At 31.8% G+C, this 26853-nt stretch overlaps 1 protein-coding gene across 4 annotated transcripts in view; it reads right to left on the bottom strand.

Annotated features, from left to right (window-relative positions):
- Nucleotides 1-26853, bottom strand: part of LOC107436100 (hepatocyte growth factor receptor) — a 75737-nt gene that overhangs the window by 9877 nt on the left and 39007 nt on the right. For all 4 annotated transcript variants that reach the window (XM_043050122.3, XM_043050123.3, XM_043050125.3 and 1 more), the window contains exons 3-15: nt 25968-26423; nt 24694-24876; nt 20495-20623; nt 18359-18529; nt 16776-16927; nt 13012-13147; nt 12710-12846; nt 10795-11007; nt 9052-9163; nt 7408-7674; nt 5267-5425; nt 1119-1377; nt 313-456 (exon numbers count right to left, since the gene is read on the bottom strand). In XM_043050122.3, coding sequence (XP_042906056.2) covers nt 313-456; nt 1119-1377; nt 5267-5425; nt 7408-7674; nt 9052-9163; nt 10795-11007; nt 12710-12846; nt 13012-13147; nt 16776-16927; nt 18359-18529; nt 20495-20623; nt 24694-24876; nt 25968-26423 — 2518 coding nt within the window. The remainder of the gene's footprint in view (nt 1-312; nt 457-1118; nt 1378-5266; nt 5426-7407; nt 7675-9051; nt 9164-10794; nt 11008-12709; nt 12847-13011; nt 13148-16775; nt 16928-18358; nt 18530-20494; nt 20624-24693; nt 24877-25967; nt 26424-26853) is intronic.

Raw genomic sequence — 26853 nt, 5'->3', positions numbered from 1 at the left:
TCTATTTTTAATTTATCTCATAATATGTCTTAAAAAATTCTTGGTCAACAATTTCACTCCTTCCCAATTATCTTTCAGCAGTAATTCTTCTTTGTATGCACAACCAAAATTTACTCACCCAAAAAACGATTACAAATAATAAAAATTTATTATATAAAATTGTATTATTATTTGCAATTATTTTTTTTAATCTATTTTTTTTTTATTCTAATTGTAATTTATCCCATAATATGTCTCAGAAAATTCTTGGTCGACAATTTCATGGTTCACCCATTCGAATGTTTTGTTTACCATAAATTAAGATGAACTTACCAACGCCAATAATTTCAGCCAGCTTTAGATGTTCTCTGAGCAGAAGAATGTTCTCAGACTCCAAGAGACGCCGGGTTTCTTCATCAACAGTAAGCTCTCTGTTGATTTCTTTGATGGCAGTTTGGCCTCTCATGTCATGATAATCTGTAGACAAAAATAAATTGTTCTAATTTTTTTTTATTAATTACATATGAATCAGTAACGTAAAACATTTATTTCAAAAAATTTAGTTCATTGGGAATAACAAGTACAAAAACCACAGTAAAGCCCTTAAGCTTAAAGAGAGCGTGATAAACCTATGATAAAGACAGGTAAACTGTTTCAAAAAAATGGCATTAGGAGGCCATCCAAATATTACTTCAGCATAGTGTTGGCAATTTTAAACTAATTGTCAGCAAATATATGCAATTCGCAGACCCAAACCCATGCTTAAGAACATTCTAATAATAATTACATTATTTGGAAACTCTTCCTGACATACAAAATGATCAAAATTTCATGCAAACGTTTGATTTTTTAGGCTCTAGAAATAAAAGCAGCCCTGTTCTATTGTGCAACTAATAAAATAGCGATTCCAGGAAAAGCGACTTGACAACCATTTTATTTTCCTTGATAATACTATGAACGCTAAACTAGAATTAATAAAAGTATAAATAGTAAATATATAAAAATGCCGAACATAGAAAAACCTCAATTTTAAACTTTTTGTTGCTTTAGTTGATTTTTCTATTGCCAGCAACGTTAATTCATTCACAACATCATTATCGGCCCTAAAATGAAAGAGGTAAAAAACAGGAAAGACGCACCATTAGTACTACTGCATTCTTGTCTGGGGGCACCACATGTGTTGCCATTTGAGGTGTTTATTCTATCTGCAGTGTATGCAACAATGTATCCAGGATACTTTTTCTCACGGTATGATTTCTTCCAATACACATAAATTGCAAATGCCACAATGCATACGAATATCACTCCAACAGTCAGTACAACAACTGTAGTCGTGCTCACTCCACGTTCTTCCAATCGGATGTACCCTAGTTGAGTTCGAATACTTCCTGCAGATACCTGCAAATGCATTTTATATATCAATTTAGGGAGCAAATATGAAAGAACACAGTAGAATATGTAAATAACGTAAATCTAATTCTCCCTAAACTTTACAATCTCTAAAGCTAACCAAAATTGGTTGTTTAATCTAATGTTCGTTATAATTGAAATTTTTTTCTAAATATTAGTATTTAGAAATATTAATAATCTCTTCCATATGTAATACAAACAGCAAAACCTCATATTCAAGGTTTGCATTGTAGTATACTAATTACTTATAACCACAATTGATTAAGTATCAATAATTTTTTGTGAATTTTTACCTGTTTCTAGAAGTTCTGATGCTGATTTTCTTAAAATCATTATAATGTTACTCAACATGGTTTTCATTTTCATCATTTTTTAAATAAGACAAGATCCTGTAATTAAAACCATTTTTTTTTCTTTTGAAAAACCAAAACTGTCTAGTACAAAAAACTTCGAAATTATTTTCATAATCATAGTTATAATTAATTTAAAAGCAGTTTTACTGGCCTGATCCAGATTTTTCTTTTTTGCCATGGTATTATACATCTAATATCATATGATGTAAAATCAACTAAATAATTTTAAAAGAATCGAGGAAGAAAATAGTTTATTTTGTTTTTAAAGTTACATAGTATTATACATCTAATATCATATGATGTAAAATCAACTAAATCATTTAAAAAGAATCGAGGAAGAAAATAGTTTATTTTGTTTTTAAAGTTGCTGTGGCAGGTTTTCTGATATTTTATTGTCGTCTGGCACTCACCAAAATTTTGACAAAAGAAATATTCACGGAGATGATACTCAGTTTAATAGTTTAGGAAAATAAAATCCTTCACTTGTCAAACCACCAGACCAATGATAATAGTCGAGGGGTAAACATGAAAAGTTTTCCTCTTTGAGTAATGTAAATATACTCTACTTTTATTGAGAAAGAAATATATGTAAGAAAATTTGTCCAAATACTTAATTCCAAAGTAACTTAGTCTTTTGAGTTTGGATTGAAACTGCAAGTTGATGAATATAAACAGGTTATCATAAATTAAGGAAAAATTACAAAAATAGCGCTTTTCCAAAAGTAAGCCAATCCCAATGAAATTTCAATACGTTGTCAAATAAGAGATGCTAAGTGAAAGTGCAATATGTAAATTAGTAGCGCTGTAATGGAAGCTCATCATCTGCAATGAGAATAAAATAGTATGTTTGGTTACAAGCCTGCAATTTGCGCTGTGTTTTAGAAATTTGAGATATCCATTTTGTAATAATGACCTAAAGGCATCATTTGACTGAAGAGCAGCGACAGAGATCTAGACGCAGGACAAAGTCAGATAGAAATGGCCATATGACAAAATGTGAATCCTTCAGTGATTGTTAGACTTTGGAAACAATTTCTCGCTACAGGTTCAGCATCCAGATGGTTTAGCTAAGGATGCCCAAATGCTTCAAGGATTGCTGAAGGAATAGAATTGCAACTTCGAATTAATTTAGATCCTCTCTTAGTGTAGCCCCCAGAAGATTGGTGTCAACATCTACTGTGTATAGAAAGCTTCATAAATGTGGTTTCTTTGCATGCCATAAAAAGGTACGTTTGAGGTGGGCACAGCAACATGTCCACTGGGTCAGTTCAACTTTGAAATCACAAAAATTATTAATTCAAAGCACAATGCGTTGATGATTTTTAACAGGGAGGTAATGAAAAGTCTTATAAATGTCATTTAAAAACAATTTTTTTTTTAAAAAATTCAAAATTTTTAAAACAAATTATTCATTATAACTTTCATTTTAATTTAAATATAAATTGCTGCAAAAACAGATGCATCATTTCTTATTTTAATCTTTAGATAGCCAAAATTCAACTTTGTAAAGTCAGAATTTTTATTCAATACTGATACTGCACAACTGAAAAACTATTGAGTTTAATAGTAATAGTCCTTATTTAACCCTTTTTAGGGCGAATGTTTAGTTTAAAAAAGTTTTGTTTGAGATTGATCTTCTTCTTCTCATTGGCACGACAGCCCAAGATGGGCCTTGGCCTTCTCAACAAGCCTATGCCAAGACATTCTTCCCTTAGCCAAGGTTCTCCAGTTAATTATCTTTAAAATTTGTAGGTCCTTTTCAAGGCAGTCTAAAAATCGTAGGTTTGGTCGTCCTCTTTTTCTTGTACCTGTTGGCCTGGCACAGAAAACTTTTTTGGTTGTCCCGCTATCCTCCATTCTTATAATGTGGCCTGCCCATTTAATCCTTTGAATTTTGATAAATTTAATGACATCAGGTTCTTTATATGCTTTGTAGAGTTTCGTATTTGATCTTCTAAACCAGGTACCGTTTTTACTTATTCCACCAAAAATGCTTCGCAGTATTTTTCTCTCAAAACTAGCTATCATATTTTCATCTCCACGGGTCATTGTCCAGGTCTCACATGCGTATGTAAGCACTGATCGTATAAGACATTTATAGAGTAACACTTTTGTTTTTCTTTTTATTAGGCTTGACTTAAGATATTTTCTTAGGCCATAAAAATACTTATTGGCCATCGTGATTCTCGTGTGTATTTCTTGTGTAGTGTCATTTTTGTTGTTAATCTAAGACCCCAAATAGGTGAAGCTATCAATTGAGATTGATCTAGATTTGGAAAAAGAAATTCATTTATTATTTTTATACTTTTTCTTTTATTTTATAACCATCATTGAACAGCCGACCCAATTTTGAGTTTACCGCTACCAATGTTCAACTCCATAGCCTTGTCATTTTGAACCCAATCCAGAAGACAAGAAACTTTCTGGATCAAGCATTGGGGGAAATTTGCCTTCATGGAGGCCTCTTTTATACAAGTAACCCACATTTGCGTTACATGTAACCACAAAAACCTCCCACTGGTAGTCTGACGGTAAGGGGACTCTAATCCATGATCCGTCTACCACTGAGGATATTTTGGATCAGTGCTGTGGTCGGTGTGATCCCGGTGCGGATTCCTATCGACTATTGAACCCAAATCACCTCATTGGGAATCAAACACTCTATCCCTTGAGCCACCATGCCCTTTTATGAAATGCTACCAAGGTGGGTAAGATTTTCAAAATTTATTTACTGTAAAGAATTGGCCACAAACTTGAACTTTTGTGTTTATAAGGAACCAAATTTCTAAATTCTATGTTTATAGCGATGAGAAATGATCAAATGAAGGAATGCTCAAGAAAAAATGACTTCCGGGTGTTTATTTTTCTTCTGACCCTTTACTGTTACCCACATTTATGCAAACAAAGCCTTTCATTGATATATAATTTTTTTTGTATCTTCCTAAAGTTATCAACAGATGGCCACAGAAATCATAGGTGGGAAAACAACGTCCGATGGATATTTGAAAACTAATGAAGTTGGGGGGAAGCATATTTTACACTCCTTTATAAAGGGTTAAATAAGATAGTAATGGATACATTTTTATCTTTAGATAGCAAAAATTTAGCTTCATACTGTTGCCATTTTTATTTCAGTAAGATACTGCACAATTGAAAAAACTACAGAGAATCTTTTAAGATTGAATTAAATGGTAATGGCCCTTAGTTAAATAAGATTACAATTTTTATTTAAAAAGATATTGCAGTATAGAATACTTCATTTTAACTAATTTATGTATAAATCTTTCCTGAGGTTCACAAAACTTGGTCTCCAATGAAAATGTAAAACAATAATTTCATTAGCATTGGATAATGAAACAATTGAAATTTTTACCATTCAATATTTTTTCTTTTTCCATTTTAATGTATGTTTCCCTCACTTTTCTCCAATTAAGATTTTCTTGGACTAAATTGAGTTTTTGGGTACATTTAGTATGAGTTTTTACTTTGTGTAATAGCCTTAAATAATTCATTGTGATGCTCACCTCAACAGAAAACTTTGATTCGTTCTTTGTTGTGTGAATCAATTCCGCTGGTATTTCACAGAAGATTTTATCTGAAGAGATTGTGGTAATATTGCATAATTTACCACCTATAGTTACAATCACATCTGATGGTCTATGAGCTAGCCCCAGGTATTTACCCTGTAAAGAAATAATTGTACACATAATAACATTGAAAATTGCATAATGTTATTAACAATAAATAAATAAAAATTATAACCATCGTTTAACAGCCGACCAAATTTTATGGGTTTACGACTACCAATATTCAACTCTGCAACTTTGAACCTAATGCAGAAGACAAGGGAACTCCTAGATCGAGTATTGGGAGTCCTTTGCCTTAGTGGAGGACTTTTTGATGGAGCTACCCCGCATTTGCGTTACGTGGAGAGGAAGACCATGGGAACCTTCCACAGTTAGTTTGACAGCAAGGGGGCTCTAACCCATGATCCGTCTACCACTGAGGATATTTCACATCAGCACTGTGGTTAGTGCAAGCCTTATGCGGAATTCGCATCAACTGGGATTCGAACCCGGTTCACCTCACTATAAGGCGAACACTCTATACCCTGAGCTATATAAATATAATTTTTTTAATGCATACGTACAGTGAAGCAATTAAATTTAAAAAAAAAAAAAGAAGATCACTGAATAACTTTTGGATACTTTTTCGTTAGCCAGATGCAAACAAATTCAACTTTTGTATTAATTTTTTAAAACATGGCCATCCCTCCTTAAAAAATAAAATAAATAATAAATAGTTGAATTTACCTGTGCCTAACGAACGACAAAGTATACCAACATTTGTAAGTTGCTATCTTTAAAATAGGTTTATAATAATAAGTCAGGAAAACAAATTGGCTCCTTTAAGTTAATTTCAAGTTCAGCTTAAATCGCTGTACCTCGGGAATTTTTAAAGTAAAAGGAAATTTTTGTACGTAGCCTTAAAACTTGTTTTTTCCAAAGGTAATTGGACGTAAAAAATAATTTTTCATGTAAATATTATTTTAAAGAATATTTTTTAATATGAATTGTCAGGAATGAAAGTTTTTAATTTTAAATGACAACATTCTTCTTAAATAGAAAATAAAAATACAATCTTTTTGAAATTTTATTAACCTAATTTGAATTTTGTTACTAATTGTTTGGATTGCTATACAATATAAATAAATTTGATAATGTTTCAAATTACAAATTGTTATCTTAACTCTTTGACATTCAATGATGCTTTGAGATTAATTCATATTGCAATGTTTAATGTGTTATAATTGTCAACTGTTTATCGGGAATGTTTTTATTTATAAATCATACCCTTAATATTCGATCAACTTGTTGTGAATTATTCATGTTTGAAAACATGTATGCCATAAACTATGTTTGAAGTTTCCATATGTATGATGAAACAAAAGCAAATACTGAGAAGTTAAGCAAAATAACTTATAAAAACTGAACAGCATAAAATAACATAGCTAATATTTATTATTGTGGTAAATTTTTCGAACCATACTTTAGAGATGGTGTTTAAAAAATATGAAGTCTAAAATTTTAATACCTAAATCTAAAACAAAAAAATAAAATTTCAGATAAAACTTCAATTAAGAGATTAGTTTTTTCATGAATGTTGGAGTTATTCAAATCCGTTAATTCAATGAACTGATAAGAATCAAACCAAAAATTCAATCAGGGTCCCTTATAATAGTTGGACATTTCAAACCAAAAATTTTTGTTTTCAACAATTGTTGATGCTTGAAGCGCCATCTGTGTATAAAATGAATAATTACTCAGTATAAGTGCTCAATATGAAGCCACAAAGAAACATGTAATTATTTTGGCTTTTAGAAATTAAATTAACTTCAGATTTTACGATTCTAGTGTCTTAAAATTATTATAGAACTGTGAGTGAAAAATGCATTGAGAAAATGCCGTTTAAAGAAGGTGAATTGAAAATGCTTAACATTGTTTAAAATCATTGTGGAATTCTTTAAATAGAGAACCTAAATTTCGTAAATGTTACGATACTTTTATGCAAGAATATATGAGGTAATTATAAATCCAGTATTTATAATTTTTCTTTTATAAATACTGGAATCCGTTTGTGCCAGTTATATATATTTAATGCTCACCTTAATTTCAAGGAGGGTCTGATCATATAAGACTGTTTGTATCCCATCAAATGGTTCATACTCAGGATCTGGATAATAATACAGCTTTGACAATTCTTTTTGACGAAAGGGGAAATCCCTCAATGCCTCCACACCATCCATCATAAAAGCTATGTGAGCGACCAAGGGTGCCCGCTCAGTGGGGGCATGTAACTCAGAATGACCGCGCAGGGCAGGTGTCAGGCAATGCATCTTGGATCCATTGGAGTTAACCATCACCCAACAAGCCTACAAATAATAGATTGATATAATGTATCTGTAAGCCTATTTGCTGAATTATTGTATTTAAAAAAATATATTCAAATAACACTGAAATTTTTTTACAATGAAATACTGTATGACACTTTTACATCACCCTGTCATATTATGAGCTTTTTAATGCTTACATTGTATATAACACTGGCTAAATGTGAAATTATTTAACATTTCAAGGTTACCTAAGCATTGTGAACAATAACTAACTGCCAAAGTATGAAATAAGATGAAAAGTATAAAAAATAACTTAATTAATTAGTGTAGTATTAATTAACTAGCCTTAGCTGTAAGTAATTTCTTGGTGCAACAAGGTTTGTATTTTGTTTTCATTAATAGGAAAAGAATGAATTTTTAGTAATCTACAGCACCCATACCAGGTTTAAATATGTTTAACAACATCCCTCTCACATAATATTTGTCTGCCGTATAATGTTTATTATGTACAGTTCACAAAATAAAAAATCATGTCACCTTGAATAACTTCTGATCTAATGATCAAGTTTTTAAGAACTAGGACTCGATTGATAATTTAATGATTGTTTGATGAACTATACTTAGAGGACCTCATCTTAAACATGTCAATTTATTTGGGTGGAAAAGTTATGAAACCAGAATCAAAAATGAACATCGGCTGAATAAAAATACATTTCTTTCCGCAAAATTGGATTCTTGGTTCTCAAGAATATGAAGGGTAGCTATAATCTGGAACATATGGTCACAGTAGAGTCAAAAGTTTTGACTCCTATAATTAATTTTAATTTTTGTATATATTGCCATCTCAAATAAGTTGGGTTTTTAAAATTTTATACATCTTTAAAAATAGTGGATTCGCTTCAAATTTTGGATTTATTAATTAAAATTACATGAGACTCTACTTTACAGATTGAGGGTACCCATCATATTTTGAGAGCAAAGTAAGTAAGTCTAACAAAGAAAATAGGTATTTATCAGAGAAAAACGTTTAGTGTCTTAACTTCTGCGCAAATTAATTAGCATATTCAAAATAGGGACCTCAAGCCATTATTAATGAATATAGATATGTTAAAAATCTAATCATTAGATCAAAAGTTATTTGAGGTGGTATTTTTTTTACTTAGCACACTCTATACATATATGTTTTCTGTATGTCAGACACAAAAACTATGGAAGTTAGTAATAGTAATACAACTCATTCTTGGTACACTCTATTGTAATTATAATAAGGAAGAAGTACTATTTACACTAAAAAGTACTGTGAATCCATTTATAACTTGGAAATAATACTTTCAGAGTGGATTATTTTGTAATAACGCATAATCTGAAGAACAATTTTTCTTGTCAAAGAAAAGTTAGTTTAAATGTAGCATTTACTTGATCAAACTCTAATTTCTTTCCAGTGAGGGGGGAGACAACAATAACTTTAATTTTAGGTTCGGCCACACTGTCCAGATAACGTCCACTCACTGTGAGATTCACTGTGCCACTGCAAAGAAAAAAAACAATTAAAATTTCATTATTTTAAAAAGTTTTAACACTGTACATATGAATTGTAGTATTAGCTACACAATGAAGTTTTAGTTTAAATAAATTAAGGGAAACTTTTACTGCTATTTTACAGAAGGTTCCCTAATGGCTATTCTTAATATATACTTAAAGATTATTTGTCAAAATTGAGGTAAGAAAATTATGCACATTGAGGCCACTAAATAATACTTGAACAAGGAGGAAACAGAAATGCAATGAAAATTTAACATATCACTATTGAGAAAAGGGGAGTTAAAAACATCAAATATTGTTTGATTATAGGCTGCAACAAAAAGAGGTCTAGAAGAGAATTTTTTAAAAACAATTCCAAATCATCAAGTAACCAAACTGGTTTAGATGTTTTGGATCCTATTTTTCTCACTAGTGATTTGACAAATTTTTAATCTTCTAAAAATATAAATCCAGAGGCCTTTACCCACGCCAACTTGAAATCAGTACGCAATGTTAAGTCTATGAAGAAGTTTCTTTCAAGTTAGCGGTGAAAACCATTATAAAAATAGCATAAAAATTTATATCATACAAAACATAATTAAAAAAAGGAAAATGCCCGATTTGATTGCACATGCATGAGGCGATAGTCCATAAACAAAGCTCCAAGCGACTAAATACACCACATGAACTCATCATTTATACAAACTTTTCTTTAGAGAACTTAGCTGGTTCAATCACTTTTCTTGATTAAGATTTTTTTCTTCTCAATACCATGTCAATTGCGTTTTTTCCCCCAGCCCTCTTTTATCTAACTGTTTCCACTTAATAATAAATTTATGAATCTAATCAGAAAATGAGTTCAATTTACGAAAGCAAAAAAGAGACAAAGAAGTAAATAAAACATTAAATCAAAATGGAAAAGTGCCTAAAGCAGCTAAAACCAAATTTACTTTATTTACTTTAGCCTTTCTGTTGTCAGTTTTGGTATGACAGTGTGTCCCCTGAAGAAATGCTGTCTTAAAGACACACATATATTTTAATTTTTACAGTTTAATATTTGTTTAAATTTTTAAATTATAATAAATTTATGATAAATTTTCATTTAGGACTAACAAATACTTTGAAAAAGGAATTAAATTTATGCAACGTATGTCTTAAATATAGTTTAGAAGGCATTAATTACTTAAGTAAATATTTAATTATCTCAAATATTATGATTACATCAGATGTGCCATCTACACTGATTCTTTGAAGAATTGAGCAAAACTTTTTTCCCCAAAAAATTATTATTTTCATTTTTTGTGGCACCCTCTCTAATCAGTGAAAGTCTTTAAAAAGGAAGTGTCAAATTAAATAAAAAATATGTAAAACAAAAATCAGTACATAATTAAAAAGGTAAAGGCAGTCTGTGCACAATGTCAACCACATTACCACAATCATGCCAAAGGTCACAAAATTGTGGAGTCTTAATCTTTATGATCCCCTTATCCAAAATGGTTTGTTGCGAGAATGCTTTACTTTTTACTGAAAGTACACATTTTAATACAAGCATATAACAAAATATTATGATTTTTATCATCACATTACTAAGATTTTAAAAACATAATTCTTTTAAAGTAAACTGTTAATTAACCTTACCTTATGGTTGTAACTTGTGGAATTATTCGAAATATTTCTGGATCTGGTAAATATGAGAAATCTTTTGAAAGTGGCACATCATTATCGACTCTCATATCAGCTTCCACTTCGATAACTGAATCGTCAATCAACATTTCAACTGGACCCCTCAGAGGGGCCTGATTAGCGGGACTTAGGTTGCCAGTGATGCACCATACAAAATTTTCACTCACTCTGAAATAGCAGGAAAACTACATGAATACATTTATTCTTATAGCGGGGCTCAAAATTTTTACCAGTTAGACCTGCTTCTGAATTATATGTGATAGGATCAGATTATGTAAGCCCTCCCAGTAGCATTTCAATCAGCACCAATTGCTAAACCATTGATATACTCAACCAATCAGTGCATCACAGTAAATCATTCGATTAGTTATCGAAAAACGAAATTTTTAAGGATAGAGCGTTCGAATCCCAGTGAAGGATGGATGATACGAATCCCGCATCAGGCTTGCACTGACATAAAATATCCTCAGTGGTAGACGAATCATGGGTTCGAGTCCCTTGCTGCCATGCTAACTGTGGGAGGTTTTGATGGTATTCCTTTCATGTAACGCAAATACGGGTTAGTTCCATCAGAAAGTCCTTCACAAAGACAAAATTTCTCCCAATATTTGATCCAAGAGTTCCCTTGTCTTCTGGATTGCGTTCAAAATTGCAAGGCTACCGAAATGAACGTTAGTAGTCGTGAACCCAAAACATTGAGTCGGCTGTTCAACAACAATAATAAAATGAAACAAAACAATACATAGCAAAGATGTCACATAACCACCTTTCCCTGGCCTACTCGATCTCCAGATTTGTCACTAATGGTATCTGGAACCACTTGAGACATCCTCCAAGTTGAGTCAATTTAATAATGTTTTTGCAAAAACTGTGAAACGACTCAATGCCCAACTGCATCATGTACTGCATTCATGCTAGAGTACAAAAATTTCCATTCATTTGTATTTTTTCCTGCAATAACTGATCATTTTGTTTAGATTTTTTAATTACTCATATCAATGTTGTACTTATGTATGTAAAATTTTGTTTCGTGCTGACAACTCTTTCTACGTACGCTAATTTTTATGGCAATGTGTTTAGTTTAAAATTCTTCTACAACTATTAAATAAATCAATAAAAAATAATAAATAACGAAAAATTATTTATTTATATGGAATTATCCTGGGATAAATGAATAAATTTTAGAATTGTTTGCAAATATTGTTCAATTCACTTAAACAAGTTCTTGAAATGTGGCAAAATACTCAAAAAGTGAAACTAATCCAAAACCGTCAAAATAAAAGTTTGTTAATTCAGGGAAAATAACTTTTTTGCCGTGTTTCGCAACTTAAAATAAACCCACCACTAATTAATTAGGATATATTTAAGGCTAAAATTCCAGTCATTAAATCAAATTACGTATTCACAAAACTCCCCCTTTTTTTTGCACTGAACAACACTTTTTAAAATACATATGAGTGAAATTATGCAATGCAGGCATTTTAATGACAAGAAAATAGTCTTCAAAATCTGAAGTATCATACATTTGTTTGGTGAAACTAAAAGTATCAAGAATACTTTTTAATTTCCCCAAACAAATGAAGTAAAATTTATTATTTTAATTTCTCTGTTGCTGCTCTTTTTGACTTGGACAAAAATTTCATCAGGTTTAGATGAAGTTTTTATTCTTATGAAATTAAATTTTATAATTTTCAAAGTGAAATAAGTAAGTTCTAGTAATTTCATTTTTGACAAATTCTCTCAAAACATGTATAAAAAGCAATGATTACAGATTTCGTATCTTTAGAATGATCGAAATTATTAGTTGCCATACACATGAGGTGAGAACATATTCAAAATAGCTAATCTCATTAATATAAAGCAAACATACCTCACATCTACACAGGGTGTCCGAGCAACAATAATGCTGTATGAAGAACCAACGTTTAGCTGCTGACCAAAAAGAGTAATGTTCGTGCCCCCTGAAACTGGACCTTTGCTCGGATAGACGCCATATAGTTTTGGTATCTGAAAAATCAAAATTTTACTATTAATAATCACAAGATTCTACAAAGCTAAATTGTTCTTCCAAATTTTTATTCCCCTTAACTAGGAGTCTAAATAATATTTGTACGGTCCCTCATACATACTTATATACAAATAAATTAATCACAAAAGTTGTTTGTTACTCACAACATAAGAAAAATTTCTAGAGCTGTGGGCGATTCCTTTCATGTCGTATTGGCCGTGACTCCATGATAGATCAGCCACATCTATTTCAACTGGTCCCGATATACTTAATTGTACAGCAGAGGTCTTGCATTTTATCCTAAAGACAGACAACTTAAATAGTTTTTTTTTTCAAAATATAAAAGTTTTTTTTTTAAGTCTTTGTTTTCATAAATATTTGCAATCCACATAATTTTTATTTTATTTTATAACCGTCGTTGAACATCCGACATAATATTTGGGTTTACGACTACAAATGTTCAACATCGCAGCCTTGTATATTTCTGAACCCAATCTAGAAGACAAGGGAACTCCTGGATCAAGTATTGGGAGAAATTTGCCTTCGTGGAGGACTTTTTGATAGAACTAACCCGCATTTGCATTACATGAAGAGGAAGACCACGAGAACCTCCCACAATTAGTCTAACGACTAAGGGACTCTAACCCATGATCCGTCTACCACTGAGGATATTTCATACCAGCACTGTGGTCGGGGCAGGCCGGATGTGGATTCGTTTAAACCAGGACTCACAGGGATTCAAACCCGGTTTACCTCATTGAAAGGCGAACGAATCATTGGAAGAAATAAAATTAAGAATATTAAATACATTATTAAAAGTTTCAGTATAATATTTTCATGTAAGACCAGTCAACATTACTTCAATTATAATTTTTGGTAACAAATTGTTGCAATTATTAGTTTTAGTTTACCGAATGTGCTGGATATTAAAGAATTCATTGTAAGAAAAAAGCAAATGGCTTTTATATTACTGGCTGAAATGACTTTTAACTGACCTTGAGGAAAAGTTTGTACTTTTATTTATAATACAAGGGTTGCTATATATATTTCTGGCCTAATAATGAAAAAACAAATATGTAGCATCGAAAGTGGTTTTATTGTTTTTCAAAATATTCTCCATGATGATCAATACACTTTTGCATGCGTTTGAACCAATTTTCAAAGCACTTTTTTCAGTCCGATTGAGGTAACTCCAAAACATGCGTTTTAAATGCATCATCTTGGATTGCCTCGTCTTGGAAGACCCATACAGTTGATTGCTGTTTTGCTTCTCATATTGCTGTTGTGTTTCTCATATGCATAGATCCATGATTCGTCACCTGTGTAGATGTTATACACAGCCTTTGATGTACCTTGAACGTATTTTTCCAACATTTCCTTGCACCAATAGACACGAGCCTTTTTTTGAGCGTTTGTCAGATTATGCGGGATCCAACGCGAACAAATTTTTTTTAAGCTCAAATGTTCATGCAATATTTTATTGATGCTAGCCATACTAATGTCCAAAGACGCCTCTATCTCACAGTATGTCACATGACGATCTTGCTTTATCAGTTCACGCACAGCATCGATCTTTTCTGGCACAACAACGAATTTTGGACGGCCTGCACGGGATTCGTCCTGGATCGAACATCGACCACGATTAAATTCGTTATACCAATTTTTTACAGTGCTATAGGATGGCGCTTTATCGCTGAATAAAGAATTAAGTTCATCGAAGCACTCTTGAATCGAAAGTTATGAAAAATAATGGCACGAAAATGTTCACGATTCAATTCCATTTTTTGAAAGAGAAGAACTTTTCAATTTACTGTCAACAACACAAATGAAGCTATAATGGTAAATCGTCTGCTGAATTTATGTTTAAAAATATCAAACTTTCGATTAAAATCGTCTGCGGTCGCCTAGCAACACTTACTGTTGCCAAGGCCAGAAATATAAATAGCAACCCTCGTATGTGTTCAAAATATGTATGCCTTTCTTAGAAGCTACGCAAATTTTGAATCCATAATATATTGAAACATGGTTCAAAAATGTGTCAGATTACTTTATTGTTTGTCTTTATGTCCTATCTGTAAGGGCTTTTTTCTTGAATCTTAATTTCACATTATTTTTACAGCATCTTTTTTAGATCAAAAATCTCATTTCACTTTGAATAATGATAAAATAAAGAATTCTTGGAATAAATGAGGTACAATAATTCTTTTCCAAAAAATGTAAGCAAAAAAATCTTAGTAATGCCTACAAGAGTAGAATTTATTTTTATGCTGCATAAAAGTTGCCTTTAAACCATCAGCATAAATTTTTTTTTTTTTTTTTTAAGTTCGCAAAATTTTTCTAAATATTCCTTAAAGTCTGTCGATTTTGCCAACTGTCCCAATATTTTGTCCTTTCAAGGGGATTTTCACGTGCCTGAACAAGAAGAATCCCACCCACGTCGGAACTTTAGGGCAGCTGATTAACTGTTAGCATCTTTAAGTCGGTCAAAACAAGGAGGTGGGGGCAAAACACGTTGTCATTTTGAAGTTTCATATTTTCAGTAATACTAAGTTGTATTTATTTGAAATGTTTATTGACTTCATCTTCAAATGAATACTCAAATAATAATCAGAGTTGAAGAATTCATTCACATTTTTGTTGAAGTCAGTATTTGATGACCCTCCAGCATTATTGCTTCAGATTCTTCAATAAATTACTCCAGTGGACTCGGTGATCGGATAAACAACTATCAGTAAAGGCTGTTTTAAACATGGAAAAAGTTAACAACAACAAACCTGCAGAATACACAACTGGAATGGTACAGAGCCTCGTGAGTGTTTCGTTTTCAAGGCAAATATTTGTCTTGTCTTGATTGAGTTGATCTCTGAAGCCAGTAAAGAGGTTCTATTACGTAACAAGCTCTGCTTTCTGCTTGTTTGTTGCTTTAGAATTGGTGTTTGTTTATGTTCCGGGCAATGATGAGGCAAATATTTGTATCTTAGAATGAAGCTTGGTTACCAGTTAGCTTAGCTACATCACAAAATGAGAAGTTAACTAGTTGTCTATTCCATAGTACTTTCCATGGCAGTTTCCATAAGAGACACAAATGAATTTCATAAAAATGTTTTCATTCCCCAGGTAGTCAGATATGACTGAGAGACTACGCATTTGTACACTGAATGCCCCCCACCCCGCAATCGATTACAACTAATCTGAGAATACTGGAGAATGTATTAGCTTCTTATTAAAATTAGTGACATTACGTTCTAGACTTACTATGTAAATAAACTTCATTATCAAAATAATGTTTCAATAATACATTTTTAAAAAAAATATTTTCATCATTTCTTTTTGAGTAAAATAACATACGTTTTGTTTCTTTGTAGCTTAAAGAGTTCACTTCAAACCTGATTACAATCATGATGAGATTGAATCTGCAGTGAGATGTAACTCAAACTGAAATAATTAAGAGAAAAAAAAACATGTATAAAGCACAAATAAAGGTGTAGAAATGGACATACTATAAGTTTCGGTTCAATAAACAAGAACCTTCTTCAGCATATGAACAACAAACATTGAGGACGTTTCTTGTTTATTGAACTGAAACTATAGTATGCCCATTTCTACAGCATTATTTGTGCTTCATCCATGCTGTTTTACTTTATTCCATGTAGCACATAGAAAAAAGCAAAACAATTATTTGGATTAACCTAAAATGATTAAATATTTAGAAACCTCTATTAAATGGTATCTAAAGCAATTGCTTTAAAACTATGACATTTTAAGTGGAAATTATACTGTTTTTAATCTTTTATTAATTGAATTAGCTTTAAAACTGCTTTCACAAGTTAAGAAGTGGGGGCAAAAGTATTTAACATTAATGTAGAGTACACTTTATTGGGCTAAAATAAGATTCAAAAAGTTTAAGTAAGGTTAAAATAAGGTTTACTTTTCCTTCTCCCACAAAATGATTTCACATGGATATCCAGCCACCTTGATCAATATTTTAGAGTTCAGTTCTCCACTGTAAGATGACCCAAAATTATCGCCCAAAATAGTCAGCACAGTTCCACCTTCTGTCGGTCCACGGACAGGACTCACCTAAAATATCAACAATTTCTCTCAAATCGAAGAGATTAAAATATAGAATAAAGTACTCAAGAGGGAGTGCTTCAAAATTAGAAATGCGTCAAAATACTAATCCAGGTGGGCCATAGAACAGTGAAAATAGGGAAAAGTTGAGAAATTTTATCAATCTGTGAAAATCAGGAAAATACCAGGAAATTTAACTAAAATACCCCAAGAAAAAAAAATCAGAAAAATTGTATAAATATACGTTCAAAGAAACTGAAATTCCAGTAATTTTTAAAAATAAATTTGTTTCTTGTGATTTTTTTAATTGTCTATTTTCAATTCTAATGGCACATATAAATATTTCGTAATATATTTTAGTTCAAAGACTGTTGCATAATTTAAAATCTATACACATAGTAAAATAAAGAATCGATCTGTATACTGGATTTTGTATAAGCTCTAAAAATAAGACATTCAGTGTGAAGCTAAATGAGTACAACTGTAAACAAATTATGAAGCCGAATTTTGATTTTTTTTATTTATTTTGATTATTTTTTTATCCTACAATTTTGAAATAAAGCTTTGTCTAAAACCTACAAATATAAGTTTAAAACTTTTATGTATTCTCAATTTATTACAGTCAAATTAAAGAAAATGGTTTTGTTTAGGCCGTTTGCAAAACCAGAACTTGCATTAGACAAACTTAGCCAACCTTCAAGTTTACGATTTACTTAAAAAAATAAATTTTTTACTGTTTTATTGTAAATTTCTATCAAGAGGATAGTATGATATTTTTTTTTCACTCCTTCCGTAAAATGTAAGTCTTTTCGTGTATTTTATTTTGGGGATAAAATGTTTGAGCTATGAATTTATCTGCCCATATCCGTATGTAACATTGAATCAGATAATTATTACATTAGATTAGATCATTAAATCAGATAATTATTTTAAATGCATTTTTGATCTTTAATAAATTATAATATATATAAAACTGTGTCTTGTGCGGGGAGGACGTCCCAATGAATGCTGAGAATTTGGGGGGTTTGCCCTGCAGTTACTGCAACATCGATGACAGATACTGGAATGCTAGGGAACAGTTGCAGGCTCTGCTAGCTGACTGATTTTCTGTTTATATTTCTACATTGATATTCTATTTAATATTTCCTTGTTCGAATTGTTTTTGTATTTCGAATGTTTTGATGTTTTCAAATTTTTGTTTAATTTGTTGTTATTCCTTATGGGACTGTGAGGAGTGTTTTTACACGCCAGCAAATGATGTATCTATATCAAGTGCTGCTGCTTGAAGTTTAAAAAAACAAAAACATATCTATATATCTATACACACTATGAATTTCTTTTCCTATGGGAGTCGGAAATGGTTAGGCCGGCCCTTGCCATTGGCTTAAATATTTTATGGTGCTATCTACCAGACAATCCATCAATGAGAGAAGTTCTTACTTGGTGAATGATTGGTGAGCATGAGTTGGTGGTCCTTGTGTCCGGCCTGTCACACTCACTGACGTGTGCACAGTGGTCACCACACCATCCGCACCCTAGAGGATCCTCTGTACTCAAACAGCTGCCACAGTCCGTATACAATGAACAGGAACCAACCGGAAACTTAACCACCTGTTAAGAGGAAAGCATATTTTCAGAAAAGAGAAAAAGCTTTCTAATTTTATCTATGCAATTTAAAATCCCTATTTTACCATGAGCGTCGCAGGTGTCTAATTTTTGAGAGAGACTAAATTAAAATACACGGGCACACTTAAATACCTAATCCCACTCTAAATTTCACTCGAAACAAAATAAGTTTCTTAAATTTGCTAAACATCTGTAAAAAGATTAATATCTTTTTTGTTTCTTTACCTCCAGTGAATTTGAATCCATAATGATTGATAAAAGTTTCTGTTTGCCTAAAATATTGAGGAAGACATTTAGAAATTTCTAATAATTGAAGAGGAAATATACCCCCCTCACCTGCAAACAGTACCCATGCTCCCTACAGCAAATTTCATGAGAAAAAAACTTCTTAAAGAACAGTTTTTTTGGTAAGCTTAAATTATGTTTTAAAGGATCTTAAAACATTAATCATGAGAATGATATACAGAAGTTCCTGCTTAAGCAAAAATATCGCAAAAATATTGGTTATACTTAACAAAATTTAACTTCATTAACAGACTTAACAATAATAGAAACAGCATCTTAATGTTTAAAGAAAAAACAAACTTTTAGGAAAGCCTCTTTTGAATTGTTCTGGCTTATTACTTAAGGGTGTCGAAAGGTACCAAGGACAAATTTTGATTTCATTGGATTTCAGAGTGAAATGAAATACAGCATGGGTCAAGATAGGGGATATGTATAGTTTGTCTATGGTAAGAACTCTCCTGCCACAAAGTCTGAGGCTGTCTGCTGCTATGGAAACAAGAATAGTGCATTTGAGGGAGGGTAGTTTCTCCTCACTCTAAGGTTAACACAATACACTAAGGAAAAAGATTCCCTCTCTGCCCTAAACAGTGACCCAACACCCCTACTTGAAATAGTTATATTTTGTTATCATAGTCCAAACAAATGGCTAGGGGAGTTCTTATTTTAGAAAAACTATACGTAAGTCAAAACACGTAACTTTTACACATAAAGTATCTAAATTCCCTGTAAACTAGGATTTGATAGCATTGAATTCAATATAAATAGAAATATACCTAAGAAACATTACCTTATTTGTCCAGATAACAATATCAGGCAAATAAATAGGTACTTGTCAAAACTTTTACTTTTTGCATTCTAAAAACCCTCATATAGCTTCTGAACCAATAAACTTAGAGGCTTAAATTTTATTTTATTCAATTTAGTATAAAAAGCACATACAAAGACGGTACCTCAGAAACGTAAAAACTTTTAAACTACCATTTCTGACAACTTGCATTAGGTTTCATTCGGTTTAGCGTTAAAAAAAAACACAGAGATCATTAAACCTCACTTGTCTAGATAGCAATGTTTAAGGTTCACCCTCTTTTTATCCCCTATCCCTGAATAAATTCAATATAATAGATAAAGCTCATTTTAGAAGAAGCTTCAAATATCCATAATATCCATTAAATAATGCAAAAAGAATAAACCAAAAAAAGAATAGTTTAACTTAAAAAAATATGTTTTTCAGCTCTTTTCAAAATGTGTCGGGTAGCTCCGCCCAGTTACAAAAATTAGGTTTTTTTACTGTTTTTTCAGGTGTAAATAAAAATGACCAATGTATTGACAATAGGTCAATAGATAAAAACCTCGTTTATCATTTTTATCACAAAATTATCTTAATTTCATGACTACTGTATTCAACATATTTTCAAAACTATTGTTTACCATGTTACCAGCTGCATAAATACTTGAAACTTCTTATCTCATGAATAATATTTTTTTAATGTAACAATTAATGTCCGATGCCGATGGCCTATTGACTTGAAAAAATATTCTATACATATGAAATTGACAGTGGGCGGGGGTACCCGACACTCCCCTACTTGGGAAATATGACCATTATGTTCAAATTCATCTTTTTAATTGTTGAAAATATTTGACTAAAAAGGATAGGATTATTACCATGTTGCCTGTTAGGAAATAAATATTTTCATGGCTGGGATCAAAAGCATTAGATTTTTGAATTTCTTGATCAGAAATATTTTTCACATACAGTAAGCAGTTCGGTTTATTCGTTTTCTCCAAATTAACCTGTGGGAGAAGGAAAACATAAATAAACATGAAACTCAAAGTAAGTAATATTTAAATAATGATGTTAGAAATGATAATGCACTTTATTTATAACTTAACATTCCTTGATATGAAAATTCCTTTAAGAATAACATTTACTCTATGTGCAATAATATGCCACTTTCTTATATCTTAAAGCGTTTAGTGCAATCCTGTTCTTCCAAGTCCGGTGCTAGGTTTACAAAATTTATTTGATAATCAATAAAATAGTTTAGAACATATTCTATTGAAACAGACGGAAAATTCATACGCTAGATTTAAAATTTATTAGTAATGAAAAAAGAATATGGTATTATCCAATGCGTATGGAAATAAAACTTATTGGTTAAAAATTATGTGAATATTAAGTATAAGTATTCTATCAAATTACCCCTAAAAATTTATAAGTAGAACAAATCAGAACATAAATTTAGAGTTCTAAACAAGCTGGAAGTTGTTTATTAATGCTGTAGGACAAAAATAAGTTAAAACAATACTAAAAACGTTCGACAGTTACAAAATGTATATGGTATATCTAAAAATTATAACATTATGTTAATAGAATATATTTGAAATTAAAAAAATATATTGAACATAAATTAAACTAAATTACTAGTAACCACTGTTATAAACTAATGCTCAAATCATGTAATAATAATCGAAATAATTTTAAAAATATCATTAAATGGGTTTTAAAATACCACTTGCAAAAAAATGCTAAACATAGAATTATTTCGTTAAATTATTGATAAAACTATCTAAAGTTATTGATTTTTATTAAATTAAAAATAGTTTTAATTGTATTTTCGTTTTAAAAAATAATAGTTTCAGAAAATTTAAAAATTTAGAAAAAATATTGACGGGGCACGTGCCCCCTCCCCGACGCTACGCCTATAATTATATGTATAAAACCTTTCAAAATTATAGTTTTGTTTTTGCTTCATTATATTCAAGAAAATGTTTTTCTTCCTCCCCTATTGGGATCCTTTAAGTCAGTGTTTCCCAAACTTATTACTTTTGTGTACCCTTTCTAAATTTTTCGTAACGCTGTGTACCACTCATAAAAAAATTTATGTATTTTTTACTATAAAAAATTGCACAAAAGTTAAAAATCACAACTGGCTGTTGACACCATTAATTATTAACTGTTACCTCTGCAAAAAATAGACAATCGTAATCGTAAACTTTATGGCCAGTTTTGTTTTCAAATAAAATTTTTTGAAATTTTCGTTTGTTGCAAGATATTTTGCATAAGAACGCGAACCCCCGCTAAATTGTTCCCGTACCCCCACGCGTACCACACTTTGGGAATCACTGCTTTAAGTCAATAATTTTGGCATTACATTACAATTCTTTATAAACTGGTACCAATGAGTTTATTTTTCTAGCCAAAATTGAGGAGTTTTATTCTTAATTTAATCTTTAGAAGACTTACTAACACTGCAGTCACATAAAAAATGTGTTGCGTAGAAACTTCTTTTATAACTCCAACATCTTATACAAATGTAATAAAGATTAAATAAAAGTGATCAAAATAATAATCCCATCAAAAAAGGTTTTGAAATAAATCTCCCCCCCCCCAACCGAAAGAAAATAAAAATTAAAACTTATGTTCAACTAATGCACTGGTTACAAGTGCATTCCTCGCATTATGTTTATTTTGAGTTAAAGATATAATAAACATAAAGATATAATAAACCCAACCCCATTAAAAACCAAAGTTCGAAAAAATATCCGCACCCCCCACCCCCCCGAAAATAAAAAAAATCTTTTTAAATCTATCTCGCCACCTGAAAATCTCCCATCCCCTTCAAACTAAACCACGTATTGCAAATGTGTTTCTCATGTTTGTTATATATTCTGTAAAGTAGAACATCTATGGTATGATAAATTTGACTGGAAAAACTACCCACTAAGAAATTATTCCCCCAAATAGTAAAAAATTACTCCTGGAATAATCAAAAATATCCTTAAATATTCAATTTACAGTTTTGGAACTACAAAATTGTCTAATATATGTAGAAAGTAAAAAAAAATAAAATAAAAAAAAGGAAAAGTAATTCTCTTACAATGTCTGTAATGACTTGCGCCCCTTGGTATCCCCCCTCCCTTCGGGCTCTGCTTATATAAGATGAATGAGGAAGTTTTCAGTTTTCACTGGGTTTGTTTGCTAAGTAAAAACAGGCTGTCAACCTGGACTTAAACCTTTTTTTCCTTCTATCAAGAGTTTTGTCGTTTTTTTCTACTTTTTTCAAAATAAATAACTGGATTGCCTTTAAAACGTTAATAAAAAAAATCATTCACAAATAAGTGCCTTCATGATATTTCCTTTTCTTCAGAGGAAATTTTTACGTTACAATATTAAGTTATTTCAAACGCAAAATACATTAATCAAAACAGATAATACACGTAACTGTGAGGGACGCCTTGTTCATAGAATAAACTATTAATCATCGATTGACTAAGCCAGAGAGAGAGAGAGAGGGAAAAAAAAAAGCAAGGAGTTAATTGATAACAATACAGAAGAATAATTGAAAATAAACTTGTTTCATTAATGTGTCATGTATAAAGCTTAATTTAAGACACGTTGGCTAAATTGGGTATAATATGAAAAAAGCACAACTACTTCCACTTACTAGGAATAACATTTACCTTTTAGTTTAATTAATAAACTGAGTTTTAAATATGTTTACTAAATTCATAAACTTCGGTAAAACAACAATATAAATTACTTCCAAAGGAACTAGACTAATACAATTCCAACCTGGCGAGTAGCGACTTATAAACAAGACACTTCGTTTGATGCTTTTACTTGTTGCTGGAAATCAGGTTCGCAGAAAAGGCTGTTTACTAGTTAAATCTAGAAGGAATAACACGATCTGTGACGTAGTCTATAGTATACCCAATTATTCTAGTCTTATTCTATCCAAAAGTCTATTCTATCCAAGAATCTAGTCATATCTTATCCAAGATAGGTTGAGCAATTATTTAATAGAAAAATAAATAAAACTTTGATTTTGCTATTTTCTTTCTTTATTTATTTAACAGCCGTCACTAATAAAAGAAATAAATAAATAAGAAGAAACAGTTGAATTATATACCGACTTCGAAATGGTAAATAAAACCTAAATTTTTCTCTTGTCTTCCAATAAGCATCTACTGGCTATAAGCTCAGAAAAAAGGCCACAAACGATCAAATTAATCATAATCAAACAATATAATTTATTAAATGAATTGCAAATAAACCTTTATAACTATAAATATTAATCAACGAGTGAAAACAAAAAGAGGGAGTTAAATTAATTTCAATAGGTAAATCTATTTGACACTAAATAAACAATGCTTCTGAAAAAAATGCCATTTTATTTTCAGCTGACAGAAGTGTGTTACAAACAAAACGGAAAACTTCATTTATTTTGTCTCAGAAAAGAACACATTTATGTCTCCAAGCTGTCAGTTTTTAATGAGATTTTATGATTCCGTGATGAGAAAAGAACTAAATTTCACTCTTTTAATAAAAAAGAGATTTGACAAAAGACAGAGTCCTTGTTAGTTGCTCCAATTTAAATGGACCAAGTTTTTTTTTTTCAATTAATGCGTCGCAAAATGACGTCACAGATGGCACAGTGTGAAATCATTTTGATCAGGAGCCGCCAAATGTTTTTAATTATCAACCTCCAAAAACTTTATAATTCTCTTACCGATCCCCTCAATTAAAAATTGATTGAAAAAGATGGAAAAAAAATAATGCCTGTTTTTTTTAATGATTTATTTCTATTTTGACAAAATCAAATTTGTACGTAAATCAGTTAGAAGGTTCTACTTAGTGACGCAAGGCTAGAATAGCAATACTTAGTTCGAAATTTGTTCGTGTCAGTCTTCAATCGCCACCTTTATTTATTTATCTGCTTTGTTAAAATAGAATTAACAAAATGAGTTTTCACTGCACTGTGTTGAAAGTGACAAAGAGTTGAAATCATTTATTGCTCGGCTGTATAATATCGATTATATAAAACACCTTACGGCAGTATTACTTGATTGAATGTACTCACCTTATAGACATGGCCCGTGATTGAACCAGCAACAGCCACTGTTTTTCCCTCTTGCAAAGTGGTGGCTAAGGACGTAACATGGTTCTCTATATGGGTCCTGAATCCTCCGGGTATTGATTCACGACCAGCTATGTAGTGATTCAGGCCTGATCCACAGAAGTCATCATTTACAACGAAGTCTTCCTACAAATACATCACACTTTCATTTAATTTCGTTCCAGTCTCGTTTACAAACAAGGTACGCCTCAATATCTTGAGATCCCCCAGATCATAAGATATGATTCCCATCAGATCAACGAAGTCAAGCATCACTGGCTGCGGGTAGGTGATCACTTTGATTAGCAAAGCATGCGGATGGACCGAGGGGGCGCGGTATCGGTCCAACTGTTCTACCTTAAAGTGCACGACTTCGCATGCAAGTCGTCTGGCTACCAAAGCAAGGAAGCCCTTCGCAGAGGATCAAATTTGTGACAGCATGTCTTCGGACCATCTTCACGAACGTTTCCCAGACTGTCACCAATGGTCAATTATGCAGTTATATTGCAACCTAAATAAAGTACTCAGTGCATGCGAAAAATTCATATATGCAAATTCTGAGAACCTGGATGACGAGTTTTTCCTCTGGTTCAGTTCAGTCCCTCGGCAGGTGTGAAAGGCCCTTAAGAAAGTTAACGCAAACATTTACACTAGAAGGTTACAAAATTACACAAGTTTTCTGAAAGATAATTCCAGCAATTGCATGACGTCTGATCATTAAGGGTTCAGAATTTGTATGCTGAACTTTACTAGCGCTAGCTGTTTAGCTCACTATTTGCGGAAAGATCTACTTTTGATGTTTTATAAACGTTATGCCTACCATTAATCTATGATGTAACAAATATTTAATTTTGAAAGTAAAAACTGTCTTTTCATTGCGAATTAAAAAGTATATTTAGGAGGAATTTGTGCCAATTCTGAAATTATAAAAATCTCATTTCATTTATAGAAATAGGAAACCGTTTAGTTTATTGTACGTGCAAAAATGATAAATAAGACATTGGATATAAGTTCAAATGTTTAAACGAAAACACGAAAGTGGCGGAAACCTTCCTTATACTTAAATAAATTCATTAAACCACACTACAAGCTTTTGAGATAAGATAAAATTTTCCCGTTTTTTGTTTCTTTATTTTAAGCTAGCGGTGGTTTTATTAGATTCCAGATATGTATTTGTAACGCTAGCGAAACCACGCGCGCAATGATGTGAAATACTATTTGTGTTATTGGGCACTCACCTGTTGGTTGCAGGGCAAATCAATCCCAGTCACGTGTTTCAAAAGGTGTGTCCGTGGTTCAGCTTTAAAGCAATCTCTCGTGGCGTTGGTGAAAGAATCAATAATGGTGGACATGGGGAAAGAACAGATGACCGAACCTTTAGAGTTGTCCATCGTAGCAGCATGTCCTGGCAATGTTTTGATGAATGACACAAACAGAACGTCGACCTTTTTATCAAGTTTGAGCCTACGCTTCAGCTGGGGACCCACAACGCCCAGGTGGGCTGCAGTGGCCAAGTTGTACACCTCGAGGCCATACTGACACTTGATGGGCACCTCGGTATACGAGAAGAAGGCGCTGTCTTTGGTGCACACCCTCACCAACCGTGTCTCATAATTCTCAGACTCAATAGATATTCTCTGAGTAGTCAAGAAATAGGCAAAATCCTCGTAAGCAAAACCTGTAATATATTCTACCTATAAAAATGGGAAATGTTTTAGATCTTACATAAATGATAACAAACAAAACAAGTATAGTTTGTCTAATGAAAGAACTCCCCTAGCCATTCGTCTGGACCCATGGCAACGAGATTAACTATTTCAAGTAGGGATCATTGCGTAGGACAGGTTTTGGCTAAGAGTGAGCGAGAGAAAGGGAATCTTTTTCTGATGTCAATTGTGATAGAGCCCTATAGTGATAAGAAGCTAACCTCCTGAAATGAATACATATCCGTCGTTGAACAGCCAACCCAATCTTTGGGTTTACGATTACTAATACTCAACTACGTAGCCTTGTAATTTTGAACCCAGTCCAGAAGACAAGGAAACTCCTGGATCAGTACCCCCAGAGGTATTGCTTTGTTATGGGAACATGGAGGGCTTCGCGACTCGACAGGTTTAACGTGCA

The sequence above is a fragment of the Parasteatoda tepidariorum genome, chromosome 1 (genome assembly GCF_982258835.1).
Source record: "Parasteatoda tepidariorum strain Cologne lab strain chromosome 1, Ptep-v5.0, whole genome shotgun sequence".
Lineage (NCBI taxonomy): Eukaryota > Metazoa > Arthropoda > Arachnida > Araneae > Theridiidae > Parasteatoda > Parasteatoda tepidariorum.
This window is presented reverse-complemented; position numbering and strand designations above follow the sequence as displayed.